This window comes from Bufo gargarizans, chromosome 9 (genome assembly GCF_014858855.1).
Source record: "Bufo gargarizans isolate SCDJY-AF-19 chromosome 9, ASM1485885v1, whole genome shotgun sequence".
Classification (NCBI taxonomy): domain Eukaryota; kingdom Metazoa; phylum Chordata; class Amphibia; order Anura; family Bufonidae; genus Bufo; species Bufo gargarizans.
Genome location: NC_058088.1, coordinates 188,715,797 through 188,732,592, shown reverse-complemented (window position 1 = coordinate 188,732,592; position 16,796 = coordinate 188,715,797). Strand labels below are relative to the sequence as shown.

Genomic DNA, 16,796 nt, shown 5'->3' with positions numbered 1-16,796 from the left:
CGATTTCTGAGGCTGGTGACTCGGATGACTTATCCTCCGCAGCAGAGGTGACTCTTGGTCTTCCTTTCCTGGGGCGGTCCGCATGTGAGCCAGTTTCTTTGTAGCGCTTGATGGTTTTTGTGACTGCACTTGGGGACACTTTCAAAGTTTTCCCAATTTTTCGGACTGACTGACCTTCATTTCTTAAAGTAATGATGGCCGCTCGTTTTTCTTTACTTAGCTGCTTTTTTCTTGCCATAATACAAATTCTAACAGTCTATTCAGTAGGACTATCAGCTGTGTATCCACCTGACTTCTCCACAACGCAACTGATGGTCCCAACCCCATTTATAAAGCAAGAAATCCCACTTATTAAACCTGACAGGGCACACCTGTGAAGTGAAGACCATTTCAGGTGACTACCTCTTGAAGCTCATCAAGAGAATGCCAAGAGTGTGCAAAGCAGTAATCAAAGCAAAAGGTGGCTACTTTGAAGAACCTAGAATATGACATATTTTCAGTTGTTTCACACTTTTTTGTTATGTATATAATTCCACATGTGTTAATTCATAGTTTTGATGCCTTCAGTGTGAATCTACAATTTTCATAGTCACGAAAATAAAGAAAACTCTTTGAATGAGAAGGTGTGTCCAAACTTTTGGTCTGTACTGTAGTAAAAAAAAATATAGAAAAAAATAAATCAATATTTCTGCAAACGGCGCCTCTAGTGGTCAATTTATCACAAAAAATTCCTGCATTGCTTGTCCATAGACTTGCATTTGGCAAGCCTGACCTCTAGTGGCCATATGGAGAACTGCCTCATGCTAGAAATATTGGAGATTATAATATTATCCATTCATTTTTCTTAAGCAAAAATTACTATTTTTAAGGCCACTTTACTCAAGTTGTCTGGAAGGAGTCGAAGGAGGTCGGCTTTGGAGTGGCTACGGATAGTAAAAAAGCCTACTATGTTGTGGCCCAGTATAATCCATCTGGAAACATGACCAACCCAGGCTTCTTCGAGAGGAATGTTCTGCCTTCCGTAGCGGCACCACCTACTGCCAGTGCTGGGTCTGATGCCCAGTTGAAACCAGCATCCAACAAGGAACCATCTGTAGCCAAGACAGACAGTGGTAGTGCACCTAGATCCAGTGCTGACCAAGGTGAGAAATAGGTTGTATGTGTTCTGGACCAATGGGTGGCCCTTCGGACCGTCTACCCGGTCTGCCAGCCTTGGAGTCACTCTGTTACTTGGCACTTGGGTTAATTAGTAGCACCAATAGGATACATAGTAGGACACCAGCCAGGGGATACAGCACCATTATCTGAATGGTAGCTGGTACTGCTGTACGGGATGGCAGTATTATATGGGCACTAGGGGGCAGGCTTACATTGAAAATTTGCTATAGTTTTCCAAAATGTATTATTCCATATAGTGCTAACATATTACTATTATAAGCATCTATATAGCACACAGAGCCAATATGGTACTGTTATATTGTAATAGTGATATAATAGTGCCATATAGAGCTAACATAATACTAACATAAACATCAATATAAGGGTCCATTCACACGTCCGTGTGTGTTTTGCGGATCCACGTATCCGCAGAACACGGACATCGGCAATGTGCGTTCTGCATTTTGCGGACCGCACATCGCCAGCACTTAATAGAAAACGCCTAATTTTGTCCACAATTGCGGACAAGAATAGGACATGTTCTATTTTTTTCGGGAATGGAATTGCGGACCCGGAAGTGCGGATTCGCAATTCCGGATCCGGGCAGCACATTGTGCGGCCCCATAGAAATGAATGGGTCCGCAATTCATTTCCGCAAAATGCGGAACAGAATTGCGGACGTGTGAATGGACCCTAATAGTGCTACACAGAGCTAATATAGTACTGCTATACAATACTGATATAATAGCGCCATATAGTGTTAATCAAATACTATCATGAACATGAATATAGCAGTACCACACAGAGCCAATAGAGTACTGTTATACAATACTGATATAACAGTGTCATACAGTGCTAACATAATACTCATATAAGCAGCAATATAGCAGTACTAAACAGAGCCAATAGAGTACTGTTATAGCATACCAATACAACAGCTCCATATAGTGCTAATATAATACTACCATGAATATCAATATAGCAGGGCCACACAGAGCCAATAAAGTACTGTTATATAATACTAATATAATACAGTGCAACACTACAAAGTATCATAGAGAATCAGTATAAAAGTACTAATGTAATTGCGCTACTTACGGGTAGTATAGTAATACCCCTGCCACGTAGGGCTACTATAAGGCCACCTGCACATGGGTGCAGGGGAACACACAGAAGATCCAAGCGAATTTCCGTTCGGATTTATGTGCGTTTCTGCAGCATATCCGCACCAAAATCTGCAATGTCTAAGAGCGTTTTTTGGTGCAGATATGATGCGGTTTTGTCGCCGATCTCACTCTTCCATTGAAAAGGGTGAAATTGCCGCTAAAACCGGAAACATAATTGACATGCTGCAGATTTTCAAATCCACAATGCAGGTCAATTTCCGCTCAGGAAAAAAATCTGCAAAGTGTACGTGAGATCTGTGTAATCGCATCCCTTCACTGGTGCCGTACTATCCTGTGTTTTTTCTACACGGATAAACTGTACATATTCCGCAACGTGTGAAGGTGGCCTAAAAGTGCCCAAAAGTGCCGACATTCTGACTCCTAGAATTGTGCTTTATATAGAGAGCACAGTCTGCACAGGGCGATCCCATCTGGTGCCTGCAACACATAAAAACACATCGGACCTGGGATATGTTACCGTGTGCACTGACTTCTGATCAGTGATGGCCAGTTCGCCATGTTCGCATGCGGGCTGCCATCTTAACTCACGAGTCCGGCGATGCACAGGTAAGCCCTTACCTGTGCCTGTGCTGCGAGCCGGTCTGAAACAAATGTGGTCAGCGGGAGCAAGCAGTTCGGAAAACAGCCGCCGGGGGCCTTCATCGGGCTGTTCTTGGAACTGCTTGCTCCCGGTGACCGCATTTGTTTTCAGACCGGCTCGCGGCACAAGTAAGGGCTTACCTGTGCATCGCCGGACTTGTGAGTTAAGATGGCAGCCCCCATGTGTTCGCAGGCGAACAATGCAAACTGGCCATCACTGCTTCTGATATGCTACCGTGTGCACTGACCTGATATGCTACCGTGTGCACTGACCTGATATGCTACCGTGTGCACTGACCTGATATGCTACCGTGTACACTGACCTGATATGCTACCGTGTGCACTGACTTCTGATATGTTACCGTGTGCACTGACCTGATATGCTACCGTGTGCACTGACCTGATATGCTACCGTGTACACTGACCTGATATGCTACCGTGTGCACTGACTTCTGATATGTTACCGTGTGCACTGACTTCTGATATGCTACCGTGTACACTGACCTGATATGCTACCGTGTGCACTGCCTTCTGATATGCTACCGTGTGCACTGCCTTCTGATATGCTACCGTGTGCACTGACTTCTGATATGTTACCGTGTGCACTGACTTCTGATATGCTACCGTGTGCACTGACCTGATATGCTACCGTGTGCACTGACCTGATATGCTACCGTGTGCACTGACCTGATATGCTACCGTGTGCACTGCCTTCTGATATGCTACCGTGTGCACTGACCTGATATGCTACCGTGTACACTGACCTGATATGCTACCGTGTACACTGACCTGATATGCTACCGTGTGCACTGACTTCTGATATGCTACCGTGTGCACTGACTTCTGATATGTTACCGTGTGCACTGACTTCTGATATGCTACCGTGTACACTGACCTGATATGCTACCGTGTGCACTGACCTGATATGCTACCGTGTGCACTGCCTTCTGATATGTTACCGTGTGCACTGCCTTCTGATATGTTACCGTGTGCACTGACTTCTGATATGTTACCGTGTACACTGACCTGATATGCTACCGTGTGCACTGACTTCTGATATGCTACCGTGTGCACTGCCTTCTGATATGTTACCGTGTGCACTGCCTTCTGATATGTTACCGTGTGCACTGACTTCTGATATGCTACCGTGTACACTGACCTGATATGCTACCGTGTGCACTGACCTGATATGCTACCGTGTGCACTGACTTCTGATATGCTACCGTGTGCACTGACTTCTGATATGTTACCGTGTGCACTGACTTCTGATATGCTACCGTGTACACTGACCTGATATGCTACCGTGTGCACTGACTTCTGATATGCTACCGTGTGCACTGCCTTCTGATATGTTACCGTGTGCACTGCCTTCTGATATGTTACCGTGTGCACTGACTCAGCAGCGGACGCAGACAGCAGAGGGCCCCTGTGCAAAGAATGTGCCTGGGCCCCCCACCCCCCATGCCAAATTCATAACTTAACCTATTTCTTCCTAACATTACATACAGCAATACAAAACATACAGGGTAAGGCCTCATGCACACGACCGTTGTTGTGTCCCGTGTCCGTTGTTCCGTTTTCCGTGATTTTCTGCGGACCCATTGACTTTCAAAACTCTGCGTTTGTCATCCGCGTCCATGATCCGTGTTTCTAGTCCGTAAAAAAAATAAGACCTGTCCTATTTTTTTCACGGACAACTGTTCGCAGACCAATTCAAGTCAATGGGTCCGTGACAAAACACGGATGCACACAAGATTGTCATCAGCGTCCGTTTTTTTCCTATCATTTGCATGGCAAACTAAACTTAGATTTTTTTTTTTACTTTCCTTCATGTTTGGAGATCCTCCAAAAATAAAGGAAGACACACGGAAATAAAAACGGACACGGATCACGGAACAACGGAACCCCTTTTTGCGGACCGCAAAAAAATACTGTCGTGTGCATGAGGCCTAAGGCTACTTTCACACCTGCGGCACTACGATCAGTCTGGACACCAACCACAGCATGCAGCGGTTTGTGTCCCGCTGATTCTCTGCATTTTTGCCAGATTGTGACCGGATCTCTGCCGTACCCCATTATAGTTAATGAGGCCGGCGGGCATTCTGTCTGCATCCAGCAGTGCCGGGTCCAGAAAATTCTCTGCTGGAACAGCCTGCCAGAATCACTAACGCTGATGTGAAAGTAGCGCCACATACCTTGTACTTACAGTGACTTCTCCTTAGATGCAGACCTTCTCTTTCCTCATCTTCTCCTTTCAGCCCAGACCACCATGATGATTTCTTTCAGCCATCTCTTCTCTCTTGACAGACATCTTAGTTTCCTACTTTTGCAATATCCTCCAACCTTCTGAACATGCCATCCTGCCACATCTGATATTGTGCCCGCTGTGCTGCCCAATACTACACTACAGAAAAGGATAAACCCCCTGAAAATACTACTACCAGATAGTGCCCCTTCAATAATTATTGGCACACGCTGCTCTAAAAAATAACTGTGCCCAGGAAACAGTGTCCCCCACACTAAGGCCTCTTGCACACGACCATATGTATTTTGCAGTCCGCAAAAACCAGATCCGCAAAAAATACGGATGACATCCGTGTGCATTCCGTTTTTTGCGGAACGGAACAGCTGGCCCTTCATAGAACAGTCCTATCCTTGTCCGTACTGCGGTCAATAATAGGACAAGTTCTATCTTTTAGCAGAAAGGAAATATGGAAACGGAATGCACACGGAGTACCTTCCATTTTTTTACGGAGCCGTTGAAAGGAATGGTTCCATATACGGACTGCAAACGGAAACCGCAAAAACGGAACAGAAACGGAAATAAAATACATTCGTGTGCAAGAGTGTAAACATAATGTCCCCCGAAAATAATGATACAAAAAAATACCCTGTTGTGTGGCAGTAAAAAATACCTCCTCTTAGTGCCCTCAGTAGAGCCAGTGTCCCTATAGTGCCCTCATAATGTGTGGCAATGCCCCCTACTGTGTGCCCAAAAAGAACCTCTTAGTGCCCCCAGTTTAGCCAAGTTCCCCATAGTGCCCCATAATTTGGACCAGTATAAAATACTCCTATATAGTGCCCCCAGTAATGCCCCCATAGTGCTCCTTCCCCTGTCCCAAGGTGCCTGACATAATGTGCCAGTATAAAATGCCCCTATAGAATGCCCCAAGTAGATGCCCCGATAATGCCCCTCTCCCCCCTTCCCCACAGTGCCCCTATAATGTATGCCAGTATTAAATGCCACTAGAGTACTCATCCCCACCCCCATATTGCACATATAGTTTGTGACAGTATAAAATGCCCCTATATAATGCCCCCCAGCAGATGCCCCATAGTGCTCCTCTCCCCCACTTCTCCATAGTGCCCCCCGTGTGTGACAGTATATAATGCCAATATATAGAGCCTCCAGTAGATGCCCTTATACGGCTCCCCCTCCCCATAGTGACAGTATAATTCTAATATATAGGGCTCCCAGTAGATGCCCCCAAAGTGCTCCTCTCTCCGATGTGTGCCAGTAAATAAGCCCCCTAGTAGAGGCCCCCATAGTGCTCCTCCCCCCCATGTGTGCCACTAAATAATACCCCAATAGTGCTCTCCCCATCTGTGCCAGTAAATAATGGCCCTAGTAGATGTCTGTACACTGCCTTCTGATATGTTACCGTGTGCACTGACCTGATATGTTACCGTGTGCACTGACCTCTGCTATGTTACTGTGTGCACTGACCTCTGCTATGTTACTGTGTGCACTGACTTCTGATATGCTACCGTGTGCACTGCCTTCTGATATGCTACCGTGTGCACTGACCTCTGCTATGTTACCGTGTGCACTGCCTTCTGATATGCTACCGTGTGCACTGACCTGATATGCTACCGTGTGCACTGCCTTCTGATATGTTACCGTGTGCACTGCCTTCTGATATGCTACCGTGTGCACTGACCTCTGATATGCTACCGTGTGCACTGACCTCTGCTATGTTACTGTGTGCACTGCCTTCTGATATGCTACCGTGTGCACTGCCTTCTGATATGCTACCGTGTGCACTGACTTCTGATATGCTACTGTGTGCACTGACTTCTGATATGCTACCGTGTGCACTGACCTGATATGCTACCGTGTGCACTGACCTGATATGCTACCGTGTGCACTGCCTTCTGATATGTTACCGTGTGCACTGCCTTCTGATATGCTACCGTGTGCACTGACCTCTGATATGTTACCGTGTGCACTGACTTCTGATATGTTACCGTGTGCACTGCCTTCTGATATGTTACCGTGTGCACTGCCTTCTGATATGTTGCCGTGTGCACTGCCTTCTGATATGTTACCGTGTGCACTGCCTTCTGATATGCTACCGTGTGCACTGACCTGATATGCTACCGTGTGCACTGCCTTCTGATATGCTACCGTGTGCACTGACCTGATATGCTACCGTGTGCACTGCCTTCTGATATGCTACCGTGTGCACTGACCTCTGCTATGTTACTGTGTGCACTGACCTCTGCTATGTTACTGTGTGCACTGCCTTCTGATATGCTACCGTGTGCACTGCCTTCTGATATGCTACCGTGTGCACTGCCTTCTGATATGTTACCGTGTGCACTGCCTTCTGATATGCTACCGTGTGCACTGACCTCTGATATGCTACCGTGTGCACTGACCTCTGCTATGTTACTGTGTGCACTGCCTTCTGATATGCTACCGTGTGCACTGCCTTCTGATATGCTACCGTGTGCACTGACTTCTGATATGCTACTGTGTGCACTGACTTCTGATATGCTACCGTGTGCACTGACCTGATATGCTACCGTGTGCACTGACCTGATATGCTACCGTGTGCACTGCCTTCTGATATGTTACCGTGTGCACTGCCTTCTGATATGCTACCGTGTGCACTGACCTCTGATATGTTACCGTGTGCACTGACCTGATATGTTACCGTGTGCACTGCCTTCTGATATGTTACCGTGTGCACTGCCTTCTGATATGCTACTGTGTGCACTGCCTTCTGATATGTTACCGTGTGCACTGCCTTCTGATATGTTACCGTGTGCACTGCCTTCTGATATGTTACCGTGTGCACTGCCTTCTGATATGTTACCGTGTGCACTGCCTTCTGATATGTTACCATGTGCACTGACTTCTGATATGTTACCGTGTGCACTGCCTTCTGATATGTTGCCGTGTGCACTGCCTTCTGATATGCTACTGTGTGCACTGCCTTCTGATATGCTACCGTGTGCACTGCCTTCTGATATGTTACCGTGTGCACTGCCTTCTGATATGTTACCGTGTGCACTGCCTTCTGATATGTTACCGTGTGCACTGCCTTCTGATATGTTACCGTGTGCACTGCCTTCTGATATGTTACCGTGTGCACTGCCTTCTGATATGTTACCGTGTGCACTGCCTTCTGATATGTTACCATGTGCACTGACTTCTGATATGTTACCGTGTGCACTGCCTTCTGATATGTTGCCGTGTGCACTGACTTCTGATATGTTACCGTGTGCACTGCCTTTTATGTAATGCTTTCTCATCTCACTGCCTGACACTAAATATATCCGGGGTGCGAGCGCTCGTTTCACAGTCACAGCACCATTTCTCAGCTTGGATGAATTTTCTCGCCGAGCTCCAGATAGTTTCTGTTAATTCATGTTTGGAGGGGCGAAAATTTGCAAATTTATTTCGTAAAAATTATGTAACAGTGCCTTATTTAACGAGCCTAGGTGACATTTCATAAACTGATCTTGGAAAGTTTTGCCTGTGTTTGAAGTTTGTCCCCCCCCCCCCCCCACTTCTAGTAGGAATAATAAAGCAATAGCAAAACATGGAGTTTCTATTACATGGGAAATGCAAGTAGTTGCTAAAACAGACATGGGAGGTGACAGGTCCAATGGATATCATAGGGGAGGGTCTCCTGCTCAAGCCCCTCTTTATTGAAATACTTCCAGCGGTGGAGGACCACGGAATACGTTCATCTGAATGGAGAGTATGTAATACCACATTTGTCCTGCAGAGGCCACTGCAGGAGAAAGATGTGGCTCTCCACAGCTTCTCTCCAGCAATCCGACTCAATCACTTGAGGTGTTCAACTGATTGCCACATGTAAAGCCTCATTCACACGTCCGTGCTGAACCCAGTGAAAAGGTGGTCAGTGATGTGTTTGTGTAGAATCCGTGGGTCCGTTTTTTGCTGTCCGTGTGCCATCCGTGTTTCACGGACACTGTGCAGCTGAAAAATAATTTTCAAAACATCTCTCCCTAATGATCCGTGGAGCACGGATGGCATCAGTGTTTTTCACGGACCCATAGCCTATAATGGGCGTGATGGATCCGTGAACACGGACAAAATAGAGCATGCATCCATGCTAAAAACACTGATGTCTGAATACACACATTAAAATGAATGGGGACGTGTGCTGTCCGTGAAACACTGACGTGTAAATGAGGCTTAAGACGGGGTTGTGGACAACCCCTTTAATTTGAGCTCTTAAAGGGATATACTTATATGGATCTTCTCACTGTCCACAGATACTGGCGAATGTTACCCTGAGCCCTGCGCAGTCACTAATATAATGTATGTCTTGTTGCTGACCTTTGATACCGCCCCCTACAGGGCTATAGATATAACTGTTGCCTCTTTTGGATGGATGAGAGAACATAACACACAAACCAGATTCATGGGGTGGGGGGCGAATAATCAGACTGAATTAAAATGCATGGAGTCTCCATGGATTCCCACACCGCACCACAAAGAATACCCAGAAGCCCCCGCCGCAGACCCCATTCATGGACTCCGCACACGCACCAGGCCTGGTTTACTGCAGACAATACCGCAAAGAGAAGAGCGACATGAGATCCTTTATGGAGGATTTCTTCATTGACTAGAATGGGAGCAGAGGGCGAGGCGGAACACAATACGGGGGCGTTCTCTAGGGGGGGCGTCGGAAGGGATTGCACAGATAGGGGTTATCTATAAGGCAAGTATTGGGGTGCACAAGGAAGAGGGTATGGGTAGCAGAAAGAGGGGAAGAGGGGTTGAATTTTGATTTTGCTGTGGTGATAATATGTAAAAGCTAATGCAAACTTTACCATGGAAGCCCCTGATGGGGATAGAGGGGGGAGGGGCTGTTCTTAGGTATTTTAAGTAGAGCTGTACTGAGCCTCTCTGGACTATAATCTAGCAAGGGTTAAATAGACACACTTGAACTAATTGGCCGGGGTTACAAAATTAGTGCCCAGAGGCTGCATGACACAGCATGGGGTGGGTGGGGGGCGCTATTGCATTGGCCCCTATGGAAAGGTTTTGCCTTTTATAGTGGTGACAAGTGGTACTGCAATTGGCAAATGTAAATTTCTATACAATTTGCAGGATTTAGGCAGCAAGAAGACAAACAGGAAGTTTTTTGTTCTACTGTCCTTATATGTCCTTATATGCATATAAAACAGACACCACGTGATGACTGATCTTATTATTCAATCAATCAATCTTCCCCAGTGTTTACCGCTCTCCTTGTTTGACTAGTTTTTCTTTCACTTTGTGAAACTTCACTGAGATTAGATTACTGGCGGCCACATGGAGCTGCGCCTGTCATAACAGGTCTTTGGTGTCAGCCAGGTATGTAGATGTTGTATCCTCGCCTTCATTAGAATAGGTTATATATAATGGTAGGGTGCGGGGCTTGTATGGGTGCGGGGCTTGTATGGGTGCGGGGCTCGTATGGGTGCGGGGATAGTATGGGTGCGGGGCTCGTATGGGTGCGGGGCTCGTATGGGTGCGGGGCTCGTATGGGTGCGGGGCTCGTATGGGTGCGGAGCTCGTATGGGTGCGGGGCTCGTATGGGTGCGGGGCTCGTATGGGTGCAGGGCTCGTATGGGTGCGGGACTCCTATGGGTGCAGGGCTAGTATGGGTGCGGGGCTTGTATGGGTGCGGGACTCCTATGGGTGCAGGGCTAGTATTGGTGCGGGGCTCGTATGGGTGCAGGGCTTGTATGGGTGCGGGACTCCTATAGGTGCAGGGCTTGTATGGGTGCAGGGCTAGTATTGGTGCGGGGCTCGAATGGGTGCAGGGCTAGTATTGGTGTGGGGCTCGTATGGGTGCAGGGCTAGTATTGGTGCGGGGCTCGTATGGGTGCGGGGCTAGTATGGGTGCGGGGCTAGTATTGGTGCGGGGCTCGTATGGGTGCAGGGCTTGTATTGGTGTGGGGCTCGAATGGGTGCAGGGCTAGTATTGGTGCGGGGCTTGTATGGGTGCAGGGCTAGTATTGGTGCGGGACTCCTATAGGTGCAGGGCTTGTATGGGTGCGGGGCTCGTATGGGTGCAGGGCTCATACCTTTCTTTACACTGGGACATTATATAATATTTCTTAGTATGGCCTCCAATGCTTTGGGGATTTTATTGGTTTGATTGATATGAACTCGGGGACCGCCATGGGGTCCTGAGCTAGGCCTAGCGGTATTTCCATGGCTAATGAGATGCTATCTGCCTGGCAATCAACAGGTGAATGCTTAAAGCAGCCCATGAAGTGGAAAGTTATTTACTGATGAGCCCCATTGCGTACTAGGGGTGGTATGGAGGTGTAGAGGGCCCCTCGGCTGTCAGGCCCCTTCTATGAGCAGAGGACCATGGAAGCATGCAGCTGTTTAATAATTACCATACGTGGAGATTGCCAATATAGCAATTACTCTATAGGTTCGGGGATCTTAGAACTTATAGAACAGGCATGCCCAACCTGTTGCAAAACTACAACTCCCAGCATGCCCAAACAGCCTACAGATATCAGCCTACAGCAGGGCATTGTGGGAGTTGTAGTTTTACAGCAGCTGGAGGGCCGCAGGTTGAGCATGCCTGGTATAGAAGACCTGACACTGTGTCTACAGATAATAACATGGGCCCGGACCCCCATGATCACTACTTTATGCCACCTGTCCTCGACGCTTAGATATTTCCACCTGTAGGTGTGACCGGTATCAGCCACTCCTCTTATAACGCAGCTGCACTTTTGTAAGCTGAGGATGATAGGGGTAGTGATCCTATAACTTTACAGGTTCCAAGGATTCGGGTTTGTAACAGCACATAGGTAGGGTGGGAGGTTTGCATGGGTGAATTTCATGCCAAGTTCTGTCCCTGGCACACAAATGGTCTCCCCTTCCAGATGTTGTGTCCTGCAGGAGGGGCTGTTGGTGCAGCTGTCAGGGGTCTAGTTTCAGAGTTCCTTCCCCTCCTCCTGCTGCCGGGGGAAGAGAAGCCCGAGCATCCACAGCTCAATCTTTTATCTATTCCAAACAAGCCCAGCTCTCAGTCTGCAGGAGCCCACAGCCAAGTAATGTGACTCAGCCCTTGTGTGGAAGCAGCGGCTGCAGGAGGCCGTCCCAGGGTAGAGGCTGCGAGGACTAGGAGGAGATGGGAGGCTGCGTCTCGCGCCGCAGACCCCGGGGTGAGTACGAGCAAACGATCGGCCACGGTCGTCGCCTTGGGCCGGAATCACATGTGCAATTTTTTTGATGCAAACAAGAGGAGTCGAATCAGCCTTTCCTTCATACTTTTCCTTCCTTTTGCAACTACTCCTGTGTCTGACTCAAAAACTGCATGTGTGACTCCAGCCTTAAAGGGGGGGAAGGCAAAGAATTAGACTGTAAGCTCTGAGGGTCACCACTGAGTCAGTCTCATCATCATGTTGTGTATGAATTGCTTCCTCCAAAGAGGCTCTAAGTAGTGACCATTATCATTAGGAACTCCCCATACTCACACCACTGAGTTCTATGGTACAGCAACGGTGGGAACCCCAAAAACATGGGCTCCCCATCTTAGTTCCTAGGGGAAAGGAGTATCGCTCCATGTGTGGACCTACACTGACCAGACTGCGCCAAGTAGTGAATATTTCATGTCTTTGATGGGGTGATGGACCCCTTTTATGGCAAGTTAAAAATGATTATATATTTTGGGGAAATAATGTGTTTTTTTAGTTTACCCAAAACTCCAGGCAGAGTTATGGGCAGTGGACACCTCCTGTCGAGGCCTGCCTGATGCAACAGCAGCCCAGCCCCCTCCTATTGGGTAGATTTTGCAACATTGTTGCAACAATGTCATGAAGTAACCATCATCTCCATTTCTTCATAATTTTTGTTAACCACAATTGATACAGAATATCCTCGATTCTGTACCCAGTATCTGATGCAAACAATACGGATGTCAGGGCATGTCATCCTGTGCCGTCGCAACAAGGTAGTCATGTGACATAGTCACATGATCACGCTGTCCATTGTTTCTGGCCTGTACAATTATCTGCTGATTTACTACACTGATAAGCAATGGCCAAACATGTGACTAAAAATTACACAGGGAAGACACTGCACTATCCCTATCCAAAACCTGAAATTATTTTATAGAAAATAAAGTTTTTTCCCCCCTCTTTTTCTGTTTGCACAAAATTATTGTTACTTTACAACACTGTTAATATCGAATTAAGAAGTACAGTAAATTTGTATATACATTACATTACTTATCCTGTACTGATTCTGAGTTACATCCTGTATTATACTCCAGAGCTGCACTCACTATTCTGCTGGTGCAGTCACTGTGTACATACATTACTTATCCTGTTCTGATCCTGAGTTGCATCCTGTATTATACTCCAGAGCTGCACTCACTATTCTGCTGGTGCAGTCACTGTGTACATACATTACGTATCCTGTAATGATCCTGAGTTACATCCTGTATTATACTCCAGAGCTGCACTCACTATTCTGCTGGTGCAGTCACTGTGTACATACATTACATTATTTATCCTGTACTGATCCTGAGTTACATCCTGTATTATACTCCAGAGCTGCACTCCCTATTCTGCTGGTGCAGTCACTGTGTACATACATTACATTATTTATCCTGTACTGATCCTGAGTTACATCCTGTATTATACTCCAGAGCTGCACTCACTATTCTGCTGGTGGAGTCCCTGTGTATACACATTACTTATCCTGTACTGATCCTGAGTTACATCCTGTATTATACTCCAGAGCTGCACTCACTATTCTGCTGGTGGAGTCACTGTGTATACACATTACTTATCCTGTACTGATCCTGAGTTACATCCTGTATTATACTCCAGAGCTGCACTCACTATTCTGCTGGTGGAGTCACTGTGTATACACATTACTTATCCTGTACTGATCCTGAGTTACATCCTGTATTATACTCCAGAGCTGCACTCACTATTCTGCTGGTGCAGTCACTGTGTACATACATTACTTATCCTGTACTGATCCTGAGTTACATCCTGTATTATACTCCAGAGCTGCACTCACTATTCTGCTGGTGGACTCACTGTGTACATACATTACTTATCCTGAACTGATCCTCAGTTACATCCTGTATTATACTCCAGAGCTGCACTCACTATTCTGCTGGTGCAGTCACTGTGTACATACATTACTTATCCTGTACTGATCCTGAGTTACATCCTGTATTATACTCCGGAGCTGCACTCACTATTCTGCTGGTGCAGTCACTGTGTACATACATTACTTATCCTGTACTGATCCTGGGTTACATCCTGTATTATACTCCAGAGCTGCACTCACTATTCTGCTGGTGGAGTCACTGTGTATACACATTACTTATCCTGTACTGATCCTGAGTTACAGCCTGTGTTATACTCCAGAGCTGCACTCACTATTCTGCTGGTGCAGTCACTGTGTACATACATTACTTATCCTGTACTGATCTTGAGTTACACCCTGTATTATACTCCAGAGCTGCACTCACTATTCTGCTGGTGGAGTCACTGTGTACATACATTACTTATCCTGTATTATACTCCAGAGCTGCACTCACTATTCTGCTGGTGCAGTCACTGTGTACATACATTACTTATCCTGTACTGATCCTGAGTTACATCCTGCATTATACTTCAGAGCTGCATTCACAATCCTGCTGATTATTAATGTATATGTTCAACAAACTTGTTGACAGACTCCCCTGAATGCAGGTTTTCTGAGCTCCTATAACGTAGGGGGGCAGTTCGTTTTTCCTACATCAGATAACTGTACAGTGCCTGGTATAAACAAGACACTTCCTAGAAAAAGTTCTGTGCAGACACTAAACAGGAAGGTGATGGCAGCTCTGAAGCTTGCAGAATTGTGAATGCAGCTCTGGAGCATATATATTTCATATTCTCAGACCATCTAGATTTGTTAGGGGTCGTAGATGCAGATCCATCTGTCCTTGTGGATTCCTGCTGTCTGGTACTAAGTCTTTTATATATGGCTTCGGATCGCTATATAAGGAGGCGACTGTCAGAGGAAGACCCTGTGATCTTCAAGATCTTTATCCCTCCGAAAACTCCCGGAGCTTCACTCTAAACCCCTGGCTCATTTGCATAAGTAACACTGTAAGCAGGACGGTTTTACAAGAGCTCGTTGGCTGGAGCGGCCATGTCTTGTTCCAGCGGTGGATGATATGTGGCTGCAGTACAGAACACGAGGGGAAGGACCTATCACAAATATTATTCCAGTCCGCTGGAGAGAACGCAGCTGTGCGCAGTAGATCAGGGTGCGACGATCTGTGGGTGCATGCTGGGACTTGTGGTTCTTCTGGGTGACTTGTGTAGACAGGTCTTGCTATTGGCAGTCACAGACTGTGTTGCCCTATGTTGTTCAATGGCAGGGGTTTATCCTGTGACCCTCCAGCTTTTGCATACTACAACTCCCAGCATGCATGTCTCTTAAAGGGATTGTCCACTTTTCTTAGAATGTGTAGGTCCAGGGTTACAATTGATCCTGATGCACCCCTGCCCTTAATGGCCCAAATGACCAATACTATATGTGATTACATGGGCTTACAAGTAAGCAGGCTCGGACTGGCCCACAGGGGAATCCCCCGGTGGGCCCCTGAACAAGGTCGGCCCCTAGTCTACCACCCCCTGCACAAGTGGCACATAACACAGTAGACTTACTGCACTACATACATATATTCAATGTACAGCACCTCAACCAGCCTATGTTCATATAACAAACTTGTTAGATTATTTAATATATTTGAATGTATCTGTACGGTGGGCCCCCAAAATACATTTTTAGTGGTGGGCCCTAGGTACCCCAGTCCAACACTGCAAGTAAGTCCTAACTCCTGCTATCGTTAGAACATGGACAGATTGTTATACCCTGTCTTTCCTGCAGGGGGCGCAGAAGAGAAATGAAGTATATATGAACATGCTTCATCAGCTGATAGGGAGGGTTCCCTTATATTCTTAAATTTAGACATGAGACTCCATCTTTAGAGTGTACAACTTTAAGGGACTAATCTATCGCCCCTCACCGCCCCCTGAATGATATCATCGAGGACTCAGTTATAAACAGATCACGAAGACTTGAGTCGACGACCGCAAAGTAAAATGTTTAGTTTTGCGGATGCCAAAAAAATTGTAGTCATTTCCCACTGGAGAAGACAAACCTCAATAGAAACCTTTTCCATCATTCCATTCATTGCTACGGTTCACCTCGCCCTACAGTCCTGCCCAGTTCATGAACAGAATTCCAGAAATGCAGTAAGGACTGACGCATTCGCAGACAGAATGGTAAAAAAGTCAGAGGTGGTGGCTCTGCACAATGATATAGATTAATATGCCAATCAGGGCCTGTGGAAAGCTGGGTGAAAGTCCCTGTGAGACCCTGTGTAGGGTAAGCATTAAGAAACCCGTATACCGCCATATAGTCTATTCTTTCTCATGATTCTGCTGTTCTGAAACCAGACGATGACCCATTATTAGTCCTGCGTCTGTGAGATAAAGCAGTGACACAGCAGTCTGCGGTGGGGGTTGTCTAATACTGTAAAGGCTGCTATACGGTTACACTATATATAGTGCGGTGCA

The 16,796-nt window shown here is 46.6% G+C and overlaps 1 protein-coding gene and 1 long non-coding RNA gene across 6 annotated transcripts in view; one reads left to right on the top strand and one right to left on the bottom strand.

Annotated features, from left to right (window-relative positions):
* Positions 1-16,796, top strand: part of LOC122946145 — a 59,253-nt gene that overhangs the window by 19,887 nt on the left and 22,570 nt on the right. For all 3 annotated transcript variants that reach the window (XM_044305544.1, XM_044305546.1, XM_044305545.1), the window contains exon 5: positions 870-1,142. In XM_044305544.1, the coding sequence (XP_044161479.1) occupies positions 870-1,142 (273 nt within the window). The remainder of the gene's footprint in view (positions 1-869; positions 1,143-16,796) is intronic.
* On the bottom strand, positions 2,425-8,113 carry LOC122946153. 3 transcript variants are annotated; one of them, XR_006391214.1, is made up of 3 exons: positions 6,600-8,113; positions 3,300-4,295; positions 3,077-3,147 (listed from the first exon to the last, which is right to left on the bottom strand). It is a non-coding gene; the product is annotated as an uncharacterized LOC122946153 (long non-coding RNA). The 3 variants fall into 3 exon arrangements; XR_006391213.1 differs by having other exon boundaries at positions 2,425-4,295; XR_006391215.1 differs by having other exon boundaries at positions 2,425-3,638.